General features: G+C 60.8%; 4 protein-coding genes across 5 annotated transcripts; 2 read left to right on the top strand and 2 right to left on the bottom strand.

Moving 5' to 3' along the window:
* Window positions 1-1692: 1692 nt before the first annotated feature.
* On the bottom strand, window positions 1693-3324 carry CHLRE_06g278268v5 (uncharacterized protein). Of its 2 annotated transcripts, none has more exons than XM_043063184.1 (3): window positions 2657-3324; window positions 2400-2478; window positions 1693-1915 (listed from the first exon to the last, which is right to left on the bottom strand). In XM_043063184.1, the coding sequence occupies exons 1-3, from the start codon at window positions 2735-2737 to the stop codon at window positions 1752-1754; spliced, it is 324 nt and encodes a 107-aa protein (XP_042923887.1). In that variant the 5' UTR covers window positions 2738-3324; the 3' UTR covers window positions 1693-1751. The 2 variants fall into 2 exon arrangements, with proteins under 2 accessions (XP_042923887.1, XP_001698047.2); XM_001697995.2 differs by having other exon boundaries at window positions 2400-2481; window positions 2657-3094.
* A 1196-nt stretch (window positions 3325-4520) lies between these two features.
* CHLRE_06g278267v5 (uncharacterized protein) lies at window positions 4521-8532 on the bottom strand. Its single transcript, XM_043063183.1, has 5 exons — window positions 8236-8532; window positions 7889-7973; window positions 7018-7291; window positions 6644-6800; window positions 4521-6332 (listed from the first exon to the last, which is right to left on the bottom strand). Exons 1-5 carry the CDS (start codon window positions 8299-8301, stop codon window positions 5742-5744), a joined length of 1173 nt encoding a protein of 390 aa, XP_042923886.1. The 5' UTR covers window positions 8302-8532; the 3' UTR covers window positions 4521-5741.
* Window positions 8533-8662: 130 nt separating this feature from the next.
* On the top strand, window positions 8663-10658 carry CHLRE_06g278266v5 (uncharacterized protein). The gene is made up of 7 exons (XM_001697920.3): window positions 8663-8863; window positions 8974-9108; window positions 9297-9349; window positions 9541-9674; window positions 9740-9748; window positions 9919-10052; window positions 10214-10658. The coding sequence occupies exons 2-7, from the start codon at window positions 8974-8976 to the stop codon at window positions 10409-10411; spliced, it is 663 nt and encodes a 220-aa protein (XP_001697972.2). The 5' UTR covers window positions 8663-8863; the 3' UTR covers window positions 10412-10658.
* A 104-nt stretch (window positions 10659-10762) lies between these two features.
* CHLRE_06g278265v5 (uncharacterized protein) lies at window positions 10763-17005 on the top strand. Its single transcript, XM_043063182.1, has 10 exons — window positions 10763-11077; window positions 11361-11608; window positions 11776-14008; window positions 14237-14283; window positions 14470-14561; window positions 14776-14803; window positions 14993-15082; window positions 15292-15426; window positions 15579-15638; window positions 15790-17005. Exons 1-10 carry the CDS (start codon window positions 11017-11019, stop codon window positions 16264-16266), a joined length of 3471 nt encoding a protein of 1156 aa, XP_042923885.1. The 5' UTR covers window positions 10763-11016; the 3' UTR covers window positions 16267-17005.
* Window positions 17006-17011: the final 6 nt, after the last annotated feature.

Here is a 17011-nt window from a genome sequence, read left to right as displayed (position 1 = left end):
CCGCATCCTACACCACGACGGCGCGGGTGAAGGGCAGGTTGCCGCGCGTGACTCGCGTACGTAAAACCGCTCTAGTGTTGCACCTCGCGCCTTCTCCTGCGTGGCTCATGTTGGCTAGTCTGTCCCAGCTTCGAGTCACGAAGTTGTTATTATTCCCAAGGTTGTTCCGAGCAGCCTACAACGTCAACACGTGTTATGGCATGGCCCTGGGGGCCGGTAGAGAGTACCGAGCGAGGTCTCCAGTGCTTCGTGCCAACACGTGCCAACACGCACTGTTACCTTTCCTAGGCACACGGACGGCCACAGCTGCCCAGAAGCCACACACCTGAACAAGGATGCATGTGTTTCCCTGTAACGCCCCGGCGTCGTCTGCGTGGCTGGCGCACGCGGGACAATGCATGTGTGTTTCTGTCGTGGCCATTGGTGCACCTGATACGTTTGTGAGTCTGGTATCATGGCCCTTGCAACGCCAGTCGTGTTCCTATTGCTGCTTGTCTTCTGGTAGTGACCATTGACCGCCCATGACCGACGGAGTGTGGCGCTGTCAGGCCCCGCGTTGGCGTCGCCCTGCGCCGCCTGCAGCAGGTGCCGGCGGCGCCTCCGGCGGCGCTCATCCCCATGTGATGGTGCTGCTCGTGCAGCCAATATCCCCAAGCACGAAGCTCGTTCTATCGACCGCTGTCGAGTGTGCAACTAGGACCGTACGTTCGTGCGCAAGCAAGGCGATGGGCGGAGCGCTCCGCGGTGTTCGAGACACATGATTTCGGTAGCGCAAGGGCACGAACGCCGCCGCCATCACCGCCGACCGCACCTTGGTTTGCGTGACCGGCCGTTGGGCCGAGCGCTTTGCGAGAAGAGCTGCATACGCGAAGCCAATCAAGCCCAGCCACCAGGGCTGCCGTCGCCCGCACCATGACCTCCCCGCGTTGAGGACTACTACCAAACTCTGGCAGCACTTTCGGCCACTAGTGCAACCTCAACACGGGCGGGCTGGGGCGGGCACGGCGGACTTGGTGGGGTATCGGGAGCTGCGAGGCCGGAGGTAGGAGGCCGCTGAGGGCCACGAATGAGTTGCTAGGCCGCTTGAGGCATGAGTGGAGGCTATTGTCGGTTTGAGAGATTGGGATTATCGTTTGGGGCCGTGGCGGTTTGTAACGCTACACGGCAGTAAGGAGTCAATAAGCGCTGACTTATCGCAGCGCAGTGGAGATAAGTCTAGTTATTGCGACGTAACTGCCGTGTTGCGTTAGAGTCACGCACGGCGCAGGACGCTCGGGTACGTGCCTGTGCATGGGGCCGAACCGAGCTGGGTCTTGTACGCGTCAGGAGCACACGGCGCCTTATCTGCCGTTGTGCTTCTGTACTGTATTTCGGATCGTCCCTCTGCCGGGACGGTGACAACCCACCCGCCCCCCCTGGTGCCGCCGCGGATTAATGTGGTGGCACCCGTGGGCGCTGCGGCGTGCGTGGTTGTCTGGACTCTGCTGCTATCAGGCACTTCATACATGCGACACACCCAGTACTGGCAGCACTTTCGGCCACTAGTGCAACCTCAACACGGGCGGGCTGGGGCGGGCACGGCGGACTTGGTGGGGTATCGGGAGCTGCGAGGCCGGAGGTAGGAGGCCGCTGAGGGCCACGAATGAGTTGCTAGGCCGCTTGAGGCATGAGTGGAGGCTATTGTCGGTTTGAGAGATTGGGATTATCGTTTGGGGCCGTGGCGGTTTGTAACGCTACACGGCAGTAAGGAGTCAATAAGTGTACTCGTCAAAGACGTTTCCGGAGCATTGCACCGTGGCCCCGCTTTCTACGACGCGCACCGTCGGCTGCCGCTGCTTCCAGTAGTAGTAATAATTGCCAAAATCCGTTCTGCTGATTTCGGAGCGCTCCTGCCGCTCCTCATAGCTGTAACGACCTGCGCCGGCGGCAGTGAGCGGCTGGTAATTTATTGTGCGTTGTCAATGTCAGCTGACATTGGGATAACTAGAAGAAAGGGCTGCAGAGCCCCCGCACGCATCTGCAAGACCGCGGGCGAGCGAGGCGTGGGGGACGACAGGGGAGCTGCATGCCGTGCACCCTATCTACGCCTGCCTAGCTTAGCCTGCCACACGCACTCCCTCCCCGCCCACTACGCCCACTGCCTACTCGCGCGCCCACGCACCGCCCGCACGTCCTCCGCCACCAGGCATTTTGACGTCTCACGGTGACCATAAAAAGGCAATGGTACATCAATCAAGATTGCTACGTGCTCCAGGCCCCTCAGTCAAGGGACCCTGTTACTTATTACCCCTCCACAAAACCCTGCATGCCCCACCCAGCAGCCCTTACCAAGCAGCAAGCCTCGCCCATAAGCATAAATCCTGGCTCCCCATCAACACAAACGCTATTAGACTGCCCACCTTCAAGATACTGGTAGCATTGCACTGCGTTTGTGCCGTTGAGGAGTGCAACCGTTCCATCGGGGCACTGAGCCTGCTGCTGCTGGACACGATCGACACAGGGCATCGGTGCCGGTGCAGGCTGTTTGAGGGCTTATATAATATTATGCACGTCGTGCAGCTTATTTGGCTTGCTGTGCGTGTAGTAGAACCTTGCATGCGTTGCGGTTGCCTCAGCTAGCGTCACTCAAAGTAGCCGCGTCAAATTGTGCACTTACAGCTTTTCCTTGCTGCAGGAAGAGCACCGCCAGCAGTACAGCAGTCGCTGCGAGACATGACTGGTGGGCGTGCGGTGCCATCGTGCACAGCCGTTACCTGGCTTGCTGCTTCACCGTTGCGCACTGCTTGTAGCTCTGAGAATGTTTAATGCTTTTGAAGCTGTTTGCACCGGAGCGGCGTTCTCCCGCCGGTCGGCTCGCTCAGCAGTCACCTCAGTAGCCCAGGATCGCTCACAAAGTAAAGTAAGGCTTGCCTGCTTGCCACATATGATACTAAGTGCTTAGTAGAAGATAGCACGCAGTGGCGAGAGACCCCAACGACCCCTGCTGCCAGAAGTGGAGCGAGCGAGTTTGCTAGGTCAGCAGGTTCGGTGCCGCGCCGGCTTCTAGCATCTAGTGACACTGCGTGCTCACTGTAAGATCATGAAAGAGGGGGAGGGAAAGGTTGAACTGTTGGAAATCCAGCATGGGAATCCGGGGGAGTTTCAATCAGCAGCAGTGCAGACCAAATGCAAAATTGATCTTACAGATGTATTATGTGAGAAGATTATATACATCAGCAGGAGCTCTGATGGCGAACAGCTGGCAACGCATTCGCTTGCCCCACGTTCTTTCGAGGTGCTCGCGCGGTTGCGTCGCCCAGACCAAAAGTGCAATGTGCCATCATCATAGCGCAAAGTGCACTCGCCATTGTGGATTGGTTTAAAGCGGCACTAGGCCATAAATGGCGATTGCGCCGCCGAGCCCACCCGCCCGCCAAAAAGACAGGGGACGATGTCGCTCGGTGTCTGACCCCTCCGTGGGGGGCTGTCGGAAAAGAGGCGTGTGGCATGTATGAGTTTGCAAGCGCAGATGTGGCGTGGCGGTGGTCGGAGCAGCCATACGGTAGTGGAGGGGAGACGAGGGGAGGGCGTTCGTGGCGAGGGAGATCGTAACACGCAATCTTTGCCGGTTCTACACAAGCACTGTGTGACCGCGTGCGTTCGTGATGGAACATGGCAAGGGGCAGGAAAGCGTAGTCCCGATGTGTGTGGCTCCCACCCGTGCCCACATAAATGCGTAGCAAGAAGGGACAAGGCATTGGTGCGTCGTTCGCGCGCTGTTACTGTACCGACGGTAGCTGGCAGGTTGTGTCGATGTTTTGCTGACGCGCATTCCTCACGCTCCGGGCGCCCGGCCAAGGCGATAGCACCACACAGACTCAATGCGACGCCACACCGCGCGGATAGCATAGCCGATGCGCACCTGCAGGCAGTCGACCGGCGTCCACGGATGAGCTGTGTAGACGAGCACTAGCGTAATGCAACGGCGTGCAGCAAAACAATGGCCGGGCGACAGTGTGACAAACAGGGGCAAGAACAAGGCGAAGCAAAGCAGAAGAGGGGCCCGAATGTGTACGACAATTGTGGCGGGCAGGCCGAATGCGGTGCAACACGCCAACAACACAACCGGAGGTGAGGAAGCGTTGCTGATGGTGAGGATAGGTGCTGCGACGTTCGGTAGGGGAGCTGTGGCCGCGCACTAGTTGGGAGGAAATTTCCGAGGCGTTGTTTCCGAGGCATTGTTTGTGGCTGATGTTTGTGGCTGATAAAGAAAGAAGCAGAGTTTCGGCTGTGAGCGGCTGGCGAGGAGAGGCGGGGGCTGTTGCGTTTGGTGTGACCGCGTGCGTGTTGTATACGGTACCTTTCTAGTCCCGCCAAGTGGTGGAAATGAGGGCTTCGCCAGGGGTGGGCTTCGCGGTCTACACCAACCCCAGCCCAGCCGTGCAAGGTTCCAATCAACAAGATGCCGCACAGAGCCCCGCACAGACTGGCAGCGGTGTATCCGGGGGAACTGCAGCCGCTGCAAGCAAGCATGTGACACGCATGTTTTAAAAGAGGCACGAGGTCTGCCCCAAGTGCACGGAGTGCACGGCGAGCCGCCACTCCAGCGCAGCGGTTGGGACACAAATGCTTGCAGACACAATCAACCGACACCCAAATACCGTTGACTAACAGCAGCCTGCGGGCAGTGGGCAGTGCCTGACATCTTGCAGATGCCCTCAGGCCCGCGGCGTCTACACAGCGTAGATGACCCCTCCCTCATCAGCATTTATGCCGGGAAACGTTTCTTACGAGGCAAGCGCCCCAAACCCCCACAAGCGTCGACAATTACCGCGAGCGAAGTCAACGCCAACACGTCCACATTCCTTAGAAGCTCCCCATTCTATTCCCTTCTCCTTCGGCGGGTTTGGACAGAATTTCCACAGAGTAGATGGAAGATACGGGCACCACGCTGTGGCGACGGAGGGTACCTGCCGCCAGACTAACCCCGGCCCCATGCCGCTACTGCAGCCAGCGCTAACAGGCAGATCTAGCAAATCATGCGACGCTGGCCACCTGAGTTGTAACTAACGTTAGGCGGCGCAGGCCACCACACCCCACCACACCCCATACATACATGTGGTTTCCTGCCTGGCCCCTGATTAGATCACCCCTCACATAAATGCATTTGGACCATGAAGATTGTGTTCAAGGCTATTTGGGCATGTGTGCCCGACGCCTACTGCAAATCAATGACTATTGCATTAGGTAGCACGAGCCGCTCATTGGGTGCAGGCGCCTGCGCCAATTCGTAAGTGCCACGGAAGCCCCGCCCCCGTCCCCAATGTCCATGATAGTTTGCATTGCCGTTTGCGAGACGAGCGAGATCAGTCCGTACATACCGCGCATACAAAGGCCAATAGAAAAGGTCATTGAGACAAAAAAATCAGGTGGAGGGATGGGGGCCGCAAGCAGGGCGCTACGGGCATGGTATGTATGGGTGGAGGGTGGTAGGGGCTGCCCCCTCCAGCTGTGGCAGCCCAGCCTCATGCCAGCACGTCGGCCATTCGAGTTGGTGAGATCGTAGCTAAGGCGGACATGCATTATGAACATCTTCAATCATTCTTCCGAGTTTGTACTACCACCATCTTTACCAGATCACCGTAACGCATGAACAAAGCATAGGAAAGCCCGAGGCCACGAAGCCCGGTAAGAAGCACCTCTCAGTAGTCAAGGCTGCAATCGATCACCTCCATGCAATCAGCGCTAGCAGTCGTTCATCATTACGGCGATGCCCCACTGCCACTGCTGGTGGCCCGCGGCCGGCGTAGAGGCCGCGGGGGCGGTTTGGACTTGCTCAGCAGCAGTGGCCTAGGCATCCTCAATGACGGCGGCGGCTGGCGTACTGGCGGTCTTGGCCGCACCGGCGGTGACGACGGCCGCAGCAGTGACGGCGGTGGCGGCGGCGGCAGCCTGGGAGGTAGTGACGTCGACGGAGACTTCGTTGGCGCGGGTGGTGGCACGAGTGGTGGCGAGGGCGGCGATGATAGGGTTGGTGAGGGCTGTGGTGATGGCATTGGTGAGGGCTGTGGCACAAGTGGCGGCGGTGATGGCGTTGGCGAGGGTGGTGGCACGGGTGGCGGCGGTGATGGCGTTGGCGAGGGTGGTGGCACGGGTGGCGGCGGTGATGGCGTTGCAAAGGGTGGTGGCACGGGTGGCGGCGGTGATGGCGTTGCAAAGGGTGGTGGCACGGGTGGCGGCGGTGATGGCGTTGCAAAGGGTGGTGGCACGGGTGGCGACGGTGATGTCCCAGCGGGCGGTGGTGATAAGGACCCAGATGGTGATGTCCCAGGCAGCGGTGAGGAGTTGCCGCCCTGCATGCATGCGCATTGGCAAGCACACATCACATCGCGGTCAGTGAACGGTATGTGGTCGCGCATACATGTGCTCACAGTTGTATCATAAGGGCTCGGCCCCCCGCCGCCTCATGATGGTGGCTGGACCAGCAGCCGCACACCCATCCACAGCCAGCACAGGCCCCGCAACCCTACGTGCCACGTGCCACATGTACATATGAACCCATGATGAGCCCGATTGAACCCCGTGGCACGGCAGCCCCAGATGTGTGCTGGCCATCCGTACTGCTGCTGAGTTGTACGGCGTGCATCCACCAACCGACACCCACCAGCAGTGTCAAGTTTTGGATCAGGATGGTGTCGGTTGACGAGTAGGTGCTGTCAAAGGAGGTGAAGTCGCGCCAGTTGAGGATGAGGTTGGGGCTGTCATCGGTGTCCCGCACCAGCTGGCGGAAGGTCTGGAGGTTGGACACGTCGCCCATGACCCTGGGAGTGCGAGAGCGAGGCCGTGCGGGTGAGAGGCAGCCGTGCGGTGGGGGTGATGTGTGCTTACGACATGGAGAGTGGGTCTGTGCAGGATGTCAGCATCAGCAGTCTGGAATGGGCATTCAGGGTAATAAACTAATAATGTCACTCATGTGCATGCATGTGGTACAGACGCTTACCGATCCACATGTACTCACCCTCCCACCCATCCACTTACCACGCATACACGTTCCCCGTGAAGGCGTAGAAACGGTACTGAACACAGCTGCTGTTTTTGCTCTGCGTGCCCGTCAGCGTGTCGCCTGTGCAGCCGCCGGCGTTGCAGTACTGATACGTGTACTCGTCAAAGACGTTTCCGGAGCATTGCACCGTGGCCCCGCTTTCTACGACGCGCACCGTCGGCTGCCGCTGCTTCCAGTAGTAGTAATAATTGCCAAAATCCGTTCTGCTGAGTTCGGAGCGCTCCTGCCGCTCCTCATAGCTGTAACGACCTGCGCCGGCAGGGGGGAGTAGGTAATGCGGTGCCACTGTCAGCTTACTTTGGGACAACCAGACAAAAGGGCTGCTGCAGATTCATCTGCTGCAGGATGGCGGGCAAGGCATGAGGGACAGTGGAGGCTGCATGCTGGCTTCTCATTCCCCGCCCATACATGCAATGCCCACCCGCCCACCACCCGTCCACCCTTCGCCACCACACGTGTCGGACATGCTTGTTGCTCATTCAGCACAACTGTTGCGCTGAGAGCGAGCTGCTCGCCCTCAGTCGCTAGCTTGGAAAGGCGTGTCAAGAAGGCGCCCACGTCCGTGTTCACAGGTTGTGCTCGCCTGGGAGCGGTGGTACAACCCCTCACCGTGCGGAGTGGTGGCCAGGGAGGCTAGCAAGGCATGCCCGGTCCGCGTATTATTGCCCAACACACGCATCCCGGAGAGCTAGCTTGACCCACCCTCATCCCGCCCCGGCCCTTACCATCCCGCCCCAGCCCTACCCTAGACCTGGCCGTTCAATCGTGCATGTGCACACCGTTACCAAACATAACTTCTGGCTCCCCACTGACACTGAAGTTACTAGACCGGACTAGACCGCCCACCTTGAAGGTATTGGTAGCATTGCACTGCGTATCCGGTGCCGTTGTTGTAGACGAGTGCCACCGTTTCATCGGGGCACTGCTGAGCCTGCGTACCAATGCCGGCGCAGGGCGCAAACAAGCGTGCAGAATCGTCAATTTAGCACACATAGCGCATATGACCTCAACCGATGCTTCTCTGGGAACGTTTCACTTCCCGGAAAGCACTTCCCCGGGGCGCCCCGTACAGTTTGCCCGGGGATCAAGGCCCTAGAATACATGGGGAAGCAGTGCCAATCCCCGGGGAAGTCGGAGGGGCCAATTCCCAAAGTGTGTGGGACTTGATCACGAACGTCAGGTTGTACACTCACAGCTGCACCTCGCAGCAGGAAGAGCAATGCCAGTAGCAGTGTGGCACACGATGCCACACGGCACATCCTGTGGTGATCAGCGAGCGAGCTCCCGGCGTCGCTCGCTCGCACGCACAGCCAGACGAGCCGCTACCGGGCTTGCAACGAAGTCGGTTTGTACTAGTCCAAATGGCTCGCAGTAGGAATGCTGGACCGACGGGTGGTCCGGTTCCGAGTAGGTCCTGGCAGGCTGTCGGATTCTAGGTCAGGTTTGCTGCCGCGCCGGCTTCTAGCATCTAGTGACACTGCGTGCTCACTATAACATCATGAAAGAGGGGGAGGGAATGGTTGAACGGTTGGAAATCTAGCATGGGGATCGGGCAAAATTTACAATCAAGCGCAGACCAATGCAAAATTGCACATACTGATATTATGTGAGAGTATCATACTGTATACTCCAGGAGGAGCTTTGATGGTGAACAGCTGGCAACGCACTCGCTTGCCTCACGTTCTTTCGAGGTGCTCGCGCGGTCGCGGTGCCCAGACCAAAAGTGCAATGTGCAAGCTTCATCATAGTGCAAAGTTCACTCGCCATTGTGGATTGGTTTAAGCGGCACTACCTCCATCGAATCCGCCGGCCCACCCGCCCGTAAGACAGCTGGTGATCATGTCGAAGCCTGCTGACCCCCCGTGGCCCTTGACCTCGGCCACAGGAGCTGGAGGAGTAAGGGCTTGCTGTACCCCGCCTACCCCATGCAGATGGCGGACGCCGAGGTGGCAGCGAGCGGCGGGGCGGCTGGGGCGCTCAGCCCGGCGGGGGCGCTGGGGCGGTGCCCGGGGCCGAGGCTCAGCAGCTGCTCCACAACAAATACGGTAAAGGAGCCGGGGTCCAACGTGGGTTGGCTGTGAGAATGAATTGGGGGGAGGGGGAGGGAGGGTAGGGCATGGGGACTGCGGAAGGGAGGTGAGGGACACATGGGAAATACCAGTGTCGCTCAAGGGGGCAGGTGTGTGGTGCCCCTCGTGTGCTACATGTGTGCTCTCGCCTCGACCCCTTGCCCTGCGCCCCCACTGACAGGCAGTGGCGTGCACACAGCAGCCGGCTTCTACCCGCATTCAAGAGACGGCATTGCAGGTGTGTCGGAACCGGGGCCTCCTGCATGGCTCCAGCGCCCCAAGCCAGCGTCCCCCCGTACTTTCCAGGCGCTGAAATGGCCGGGGGCTGTAATCATTTATCCCCCTGCATCAACGCCTCCCTCTTCGACGCCTTGCACTCATTAACCCCGGATTCCACATTGTTCATCCTATCCCAACCCCAACCCCCAGGGCCATGGGCTCCATCTTCATTGCGTGGTCTGCGCTGGCGGTGTACTTGTGCGGGGTGCAGCCCGACACGGGGTCCGTCACCAGCGGCCTGAGCCAGGTGCTGTGGGAGCGCATCCGGGCGTCACGCTCGCAGCGTGAGCAGCGGCGGCCAGAGGTCAAACACTGCCATCCGCTTCTAGCGGCAGCGTGGCGTCTGCAGCCGGCGCAGGTGCGGGGCCGGGGCTGTCGAATGGGGGTTTGGTTCAGGAGGAAGGAACATTCTGATGGTAAGATATCCGCTGAGGGGAGCAGGGTACACGGTAAAGAGACGTGTGCGTACTACACACTGTATGCCTTGGACTACGAGCTTGGCTGTTCGGCCCTGCCTCTACCTCGCAGCTGTTCGCCGGCGCAGTCTGAAGCTGATGGTGGTCATCCTCGTGGTGCCCTGGGAGGCGGTGTCGGCGCGGACCGCGCTGGCCACCGACCCCGAGCGCGACACCGCTGGTCGCGCGCTGACCTGCCGGCACCAGGTGGGTAAGGTTTAGTGAGGTTCCCGGCAGGCCTTGACGTGCGGTGGGGGTGTACGGGGCGTGTGGAATGTGGTGTGTAAGACTTTCTGACCCAATTTCAGGCGAAAATAATGCTGCATTGAATGTCGTGAACACCGACCCCCGCACCTGCCTCGCTGCAGACCAGAGATAGCCTGGTGTGGAGCCTCGTGTTCCAGCCCGACCGGCCTCCGGCGGGCCGGGGCGGGCGCAAGCGGAAGAGTTCTGCACGGGACGGCAGCGACGTGGACAGCGACGGGGAGGAGGACGGCGGCAGCGGCGAGGACGCGGCCGACACGTACCGGCCGCAGCCCAGGAGGCGGCTGGAGGCGGCTCTGTGAGGAGGAACTGGGCGGCCTGCAGGTGCGGCTGAGGATCAGGAGGGGGAACCGTGTGCGACTTAACACCCAACGCACCATAGCGTCATAGCCGACAACGGACAAGCATGCGGATCGTTGGGGATTTAAATTAGCACGCTAACACTGGCATCCCAGGAAGACGCTTCACGCTTGACGACAGGGACTCACCCCATGTGCTGGGGTCTGTCACCGGGGAGTCGATTGTGCAAAACTAGGGTTATGAAACCCCATTGCAACCGCGGCTCGCGGCCCAGCACAGCTGCAACTGATTGCCTCATGAACTAATACAAATACTGCCTACTTAACCTTGTACACCAAAAGTATTTACGGATCGATGGGAAGTCCTAGCACTTTCGCGGCGACGGACTCCGGTGCCTGTGACCCGAGTCCACTAAAATTCCAATGCTACTGAGTTGCAGAAGTACGTCGCATATAATCTTATCACTGCATAGTGGGCGCCGGCGTGCGTGAGCACTCAGGAGCATTTGACGCACCTTGCTCGGGCACGGCCCTAACACACGGCACAGCGACCTGCACAGTGAACAGCATTTTTGAAGCCTGTCTCTACAAGGCTTCAACACTAAGGCATGGCTCCTGAAATTGGGAAACTGGCAGCGGGCGACGTGTGCAATGTGTCATTGAACAAAGGTACACTCAATTGAGCTAGGGATCTTTGCACACAGAGATACATTACTGCCGGATTGCTTAATACAAACAAACAACCCAGCGAACTCCACAAAACCGCCGGTATCGCATGCACAGTAGGTTTCAGTTGAACCCCGGCACGCGCGCGCGCCACCGCAATTCCTGATGCCATATGCATAGGCGACGGAATCAAGGACGCAATCGCAGCGAGTCTTGCCAGCCGTGCTGTCGGTTGCACGTGTGGCCATCCCGATTTGCTGACCTCACCAACACCTCACACGCACAGGTTTACGCAACATGCTGTTGGAGCAGGACACGGAGCGCACAAGCTCTTCTAGCGCCGTCACTGCCTCCACACACACATGTCAGGGGGACCAGTCACATGTACGGCGGGCTCGCCGCCCGACACCGTGGCCGCAGGCCAACCTGCTGAGCCTTGGGGCGGCGACCTGTGCGGACCCAGCAGTGTCGGGGACGCCAGCACTCCTGTCACCGGAACCACGCCCGACCAAGGATAAAAGCAGCATTTTGCGAGTGAGTCATTCAGCACGAGCAGACAGCGAGCTACCCTCCAATGAGATCTGTACATCCGCACGTCCGTAGATCCGTACATCCATGCATGCACGCCTTCCGTACGTACGCTTACTTGCACAAGATGCCAAGCATCACCACACTTTGCAAACCGTCTTACAACCGTGCAGAGCCTCAAGAAGATGATCTTCCGCCGCAGCTGCGGAGCAGGCGACGCCTACAGCTCGGAACCTGCTAATCAAGTGCACGGCGGGCCCAGCAGGGGCGCATCCCTGCTGGATGCCAACACGAGCCAGCTTCTTCCGGCGGCGTCCCGAGGTGCGGCCGCCGCCACCAGCAATAGCGGTGGTCGCAGCTACAGGCGGCCGCCAGCAAAATGCCAATCCGCCGCCATCACTACTGCTGTCACCTGCTGCCGCCGCCGCGGCGGCGGCACCGACAGCAGCAGCAGTCAGCACGGCGGCGGTGACAACTGCGACGCGGCGGTTGCCCCATCACCGATTGCCATCCCGCAACACGAGACCGCTGCCGCCGCCATGCCGACGCCTGGCTCCGCAGCTGCCGCCTCACTCTCTTCGCTTGCTGGCGGCGGCGGCATTGCAAGCGGCGCTGCCGTGAACGGCGGCGGCGGCGACGGCGCTGGAAATGGTGTCGGCCGCAAGGCAGGCGACGGCCATAACAACCGCCGCAACCGTAGCAGCCGTCTGCATACCTTGAGAATTCTCTTCAACCCCTCCTTTCGCCGCGCGATGTCGTCTGATCCGCACAGCAGCCCCATGAGCGCCAGCAGCCCAATGCCGCTCGGCGGCGGCGGCGGTGGTGCTTCTGCTTACGTGTCAGACGCGGACTCCAGTGTAGGCGGTGGCGGCGGCAGTGTCGGAGGCTCGGCACATCGGAAACACTTTGCGGCAGCAGTTGCTGAGGAGACGGCAAGCAGCGGTGCTCTTGCTGCTGCTGGTCGCAGCCTCTGCGGCATTCGCCATCATCCGCAGCAGGACAGTGCGTTCGGTGGCGGCCACGAGGCGCGTACTTGCTGGGCTGCCACCTCGCCGCCCGATGCGGCTGCTGCTGTCAGCATCTTCTCGTCAACAGCATTGGAGGCGGCCAAGGCTCCTCCGCGCACCCCGACAGCAGACACTGCTGGCGGCGGCGGCGCCCTTCAGCACAGTCAGTCCGCCAACCTCGCGTCCATGCCGAGCCCCACAACCCTGAAGACGCACCTGGAAAGGGGCGGGGGCACAGGCGGCAGCTGCCACGCCGGCACCGCGTTCTACAGCATCTCGCAGGCATGCTCGTGGCAAGCAGCGGCGGCACTGCTGCAGCTAGGCAGCGGCGGGTTGCTCTCCACACAGGAAAACCGCATCGCAGAAGATTCTCCCATGCACTGCTGGGACGTTCGCGGAAGCCCCACGGCTGCGGTGGCTCCCCCGGTTCTGCCCGGTGTCAGCAGCAGCGGCTGGCTAGACAGAATCGTCAAGCCGCAGCAGCAGCAGCAGCAGCAGCAGCATGGTGCCAACCAGTGCAGCAGCAGCAGCAGCAGCAGCAGCAGCAGGTCACCGCAACCACCCGCCTCCACCCCGCCGACGGCGGCCGTTGCCATGGGCCCCATGCCGGGTGCAGCTGAGCCGCCGCTGCCGCCGCCACCACCGGTGTTGATGGACGCCACGGCGGCGGCGGTGGCGACAGCAGCGCTGCTACCAGGCGCCGCTGCCGCCATAACAACAGCTCGTGCGGCCGCCATCACCACCACCTGCAGCAGCTCCACCGGCTCCCCCACTGACATCTGGCAGCAGCCCCACCTCGGCATCGCCGGCCCCACCCCGAGTGCTGTGTCTGCTGCCGCCGCCAGCAGCCGAAGCAGCAGCCGAAGCAGCGGTGGCCACGCGTTCCACCTGCTGCGGCTACAGCTGCAAGCGGCACATCAGATGCAACAGCTGGAGGCTCGACGGCAGCAGGCGCCATATGAGCTGCATCTGCAGGAGTGGCACGTGGAAGACATGTTGGAGGGGCTGGAGGCAGGGGAAGGGGGAGAAGTAGGGGGTGTCCCGCTGCCGCCGAGCATGTCTTCTGCGCCAGCTGCTGCGTGTGTTGGGGATGAGGACGTCGTGCCGTCGCCGCCGTCGCCGCCCCCGCCGCCAGCAGAATGGGAGGTGGCAGCGCTGCAAAGGCAGCAAGAGGCGATGGCGGCACAGGCGGCGGCGGCGTGGCGGCCGCCGCAGCCGCAGCACGCGGTGGCGCCGGCGGCCGGCGCTGAGGCGGCGGCAGGCCATGCAGACGTGATGCACGAGTCGGCGGTGCTGCTGGGCACAAACCCTGCGCTGCCGTGCACCATGCACCGCCGGTGCTGGGCGCTGTCTGACTACGCCGTCACCAAGCGCCTGTACAAGGGCAGTCTGTCATCGGGTGAGCGAGGTCTGTGCGTGCTAGCGCCGTACCGTATGTGCTACTGGTGGCGGTGGCTGGCGTGGGCCAAGGTCAGTAGGTGCATGCAGAAACCTAGGTGCCAGTGCTGCGTGCGTGACATACAGCACCAGCGCAGAATTTTCTTGGAGGGGATGGGCTCACCCAACCTGCATCTTCGTGACCACTAGGTCATATGGCCCCCTATGCATACTCACGCTGATCACGCAGTGTATCGGGCCACGTGCAAGCGCTCGGGCATCGTCGTGGCCCTCAAGGTGCGTGCCATACCGGTCATGTGGTCGTGTTGTACCGTACATGTGCGCGCGCATGACTCGACCATGCATGAAATCTACCAATCCCATCTAGCTGTGTTGTGGCTTCATACAGCAGGGCGACTCACAGGCGACTGCGGCATCTGTCGCCGTTGTTCGATATTGGCCCCTGCTGCCCCGCCCATCCAGGTATTCTTCCGGAGCCGTGTGTCGGCCAACGCGCTGCACGTGGCCAAGCGGGAGGTCGCGCTGCACCTGCCGCTGGTGCACCCCAACATCATGTGAGTGCGTGTGCGTGGCCCGGTTTGATGATGTGTGTACGTACGGTATGTGGAGACCGGCTGCATGCTGGCGTTTGAGTGGCAGGGAGGTAACTAGCAATCAAGTTGCGGTTGCCCGCTACATGCTGTACCAATGCCCTCTGCCATCCCTCTGTATTCATGCCTCAAGCAACAAAACCCACATGCCCGCCTGCAATCTCCGCGTCGCGTGCAGCATGCTATACGCGGCCTTCTACGACGCAGTGAGTGCCCTGCCCGTGAACGCAAATGAATGACCTGCACTGCGTGCCAGCAGCAGCCCCTGGAGGCCGTTGTGTCCCCAGGCCCTTGTGTTCGAGCCTGCTGTTGCGCGCTGAATTTCTCCCTCCGTGCGCTGCCCTTGCCCCTGCTGCCCCTGCTCCTGGCCCTGCTTCTGCATCCCGGCCGGGCAGAATCACCTGGTGCTGGTGCAGGAGTATGCGCCGCGGGGTGACCTGTACGGCATCCACCGCCGCATGGGCAGCCGCCTCACCGAGAAGCAGGTGGGATGCGGGGGAGGGGAACGAAGGGGAAGGGGAAGGGGGAGGGGGAAGGGGAGGGGGAAGGGGAAGGGCAAGGGGAAGGTGGCGGCGGCGGCGGGCGCGCATGAAGTCAGCGTGCCGGCTTCATGCCTTGTTAGTTGCGCATGTAGTTGCCCCGTGCATCTCGCGCCGCCCACCCCCACCCCAAACACACCATCTTCGCCTGACAGGTCACGGAGCTGGTGCTGGGCCCCTTCCTGGACGCCCTGGTGTACCTGCACAGCCGGGGGGTGGTGCACCGCGACATCAAGCCCGAGAACATCCTGTACATGGAGGACTGGACGCCCAAGCTGGCGGACTTTGGGGTAAGCGCGCGGCACGGCACCGACAGCCAGCAACGTGGAGGCGCGGGGTGGTGAAGTGGAGGCATGCCTCTAGAGTCTTGGTGGGGAACGGCTGTGACGCCGCCGTGCCCGCCCACCCACAACACGTACGGTATGTACATGCGCCAATGCAGGTTTCCATCAACCTGGCGGAGGAGCGCGCAGTCACGCGAACCGGAACCAAGGGTTACATGGTGAGTGCGGGGATAGGCTCCGACACTGGAGATGATATCCTGTTGATTGTATAGCAAAAAGGGGAAGGGCGGGCGGAGCCCACACCGCGTCCACTCTCTGAGGCCGAAGCAAGTACAGCAAGATGCCGGGGCTACCTCATCTCCCGAACAGGCCCCCGAGGTGTTGCGCTGCCCACTCAAGCACACCCACGATGAGAACAAGGACAACGAACAGCTGGCCTACACGTCCGCCGTGGACATCTGGTCTGTAGGCATCTTAGCCTATGAGCTACTGGTGGGCTTCCCGCCCCACCTGACTACCACTACTCCTCTTACTCCCACTCCTCCTGACGCGGCGGTGGCTGCTACGGGTACTGCTGTGGTGCAGCAAGCCGGAGAGCAGCTGCAGCAGCAAGTTGCTTCTGGCAGCGGCAACGCCGCAGCAGGGACCCACATGACGCAAGCGCACCCTGATCCCCTGTCCCTCCCAGTCTCAGTTTCGGAGGTGGCGCTGGACTTCATTGGGTCTGCGCTCGCCCAGGCGCCCGGCGACCGGCCCACCGCGAGGCAGCTGCTGCAGCACGCGTGGCTGGCCAGGGCTGTGCGCGTGCAGGGAAGAGCGCGCATCACACAGGAATGCATTAGCTAGCTGGGCACCACTTGCTTACTGCGAGGGGGTCGAGGATGCTCTCGGCCTACTGTGTGTGTATGTACAACCGTATTGATTCTAGCTATTGCTGCCACTCCAGCGAACAGGCTTTCTTCTCGCGCACGTGCACTGTCAAAAGCGTCAGGCCAGCTTTGCTCAGTGTGATTCGTTTACTGCAGAAACCATTATTGTTGTACCACTTGAAGCGGCCACAGGTGTGTGGCTGGGCTGTTGCGTGGGCTGCTAGGTGTGCCTACCACTCTAACTAGTTCTATGTCACAGTTAACGGAACACGCCCTGGGGCATCTAGATGTGGCTTTCGCCGACTGTCCTACAACATCAAGCTGAAAGAGCGCTTGCTTGAGAGGTTCACGGCATTCGTCTCATTCCCTTCTTCCATGCAAACTACCTATGATAAGTGCGTGTTGTAATTCGATTTGCCTCTCTTGCTTTTCACTTCGCGTCAGTCTGATGGCCTCCTGATGGCAGTCAGGAACGCATGCAACTGCAGGGGTAGGGCAGGAGCCACGCGCACTTGAATTTGTGATGGCTTACGTACGGGCTTAGGTCGTGTTTGTCTGTCCGCCACGGTCCGCCGCCCGTCGTGCTTGCATGGCGTCACAACCGCCTTTCTCTTCTGGATTCGAGCTGTATTGTAAGTAAGTATGTACACGTTGGCACTGGATAAATACACGTGAGTACTTAAGGATCCCTACCCTGCATGTAATTAACCCCTGGTAGTACC

Source organism: Chlamydomonas reinhardtii, chromosome 6, assembly GCF_000002595.2.
Source record: "Chlamydomonas reinhardtii strain CC-503 cw92 mt+ chromosome 6, whole genome shotgun sequence".
In the NCBI taxonomy this organism is placed as follows: domain Eukaryota; kingdom Viridiplantae; phylum Chlorophyta; class Chlorophyceae; order Chlamydomonadales; family Chlamydomonadaceae; genus Chlamydomonas; species Chlamydomonas reinhardtii.
The sequence above is the reverse complement of the archived record's forward strand: the minus strand, read 5'-3'. Positions and strand labels throughout refer to the sequence as shown.

Coding starts and splice junctions, on each gene's coding strand:
- CHLRE_06g278268v5 (XM_001697995.2), bottom strand. CDS start 2,737: ATGGCACCGCACGCCCACCAGTCATGTCTCGCAGCGACTGCTGTACTG. Junction 2,482..2,656: donor TCCTGCAGCAAGGAAAAGCT/GTAAGTGCACAA, acceptor GATCGTGTCCAG/CAGCAGCAGGCTCAGTGCCC. Junction 1,916..2,399: donor ATGCTACCAGTATCTTGAAG/GTGGGCAGTCTA, acceptor CCGCCGGCGCAG/GTCGTTACAGCTATGAGGAG.
- CHLRE_06g278267v5 (XM_043063183.1), bottom strand. CDS start 8,301: ATGTGCCGTGTGGCATCGTGTGCCACACTGCTACTGGCATTGCTCTTC. Junction 7,974..8,235: donor TCCTGCTGCGAGGTGCAGCT/GTGAGTGTACAA, acceptor ATTGGTACGCAG/GCTCAGCAGTGCCCCGATGA. Junction 7,292..7,888: donor ATGCTACCAATACCTTCAAG/GTGGGCGGTCTA, acceptor CTGCCGGCGCAG/GTCGTTACAGCTATGAGGAG.
- CHLRE_06g278266v5 (XM_001697920.3), top strand. CDS start 8,974: ATGGCGGACGCCGAGGTGGCAGCGAGCGGCGGGGCGGCTGGGGCGCTC. Junction 9,109..9,296: donor TAAAGGAGCCGGGGTCCAAC/GTGGGTTGGCTG, acceptor ACTGACAGGCAG/TGGCGTGCACACAGCAGCCG. Junction 9,350..9,540: donor TTCAAGAGACGGCATTGCAG/GTGTGTCGGAAC, acceptor CCCAACCCCCAG/GGCCATGGGCTCCATCTTCA.
- CHLRE_06g278265v5 (XM_043063182.1), top strand. CDS start 11,017: ATGGCTCCTGAAATTGGGAAACTGGCAGCGGGCGACGTGTGCAATGTG. Junction 14,009..14,236: donor CAAGGGCAGTCTGTCATCGG/GTGAGCGAGGTC, acceptor CTGATCACGCAG/TGTATCGGGCCACGTGCAAG. Junction 14,284..14,469: donor GCATCGTCGTGGCCCTCAAG/GTGCGTGCCATA, acceptor CCGCCCATCCAG/GTATTCTTCCGGAGCCGTGT.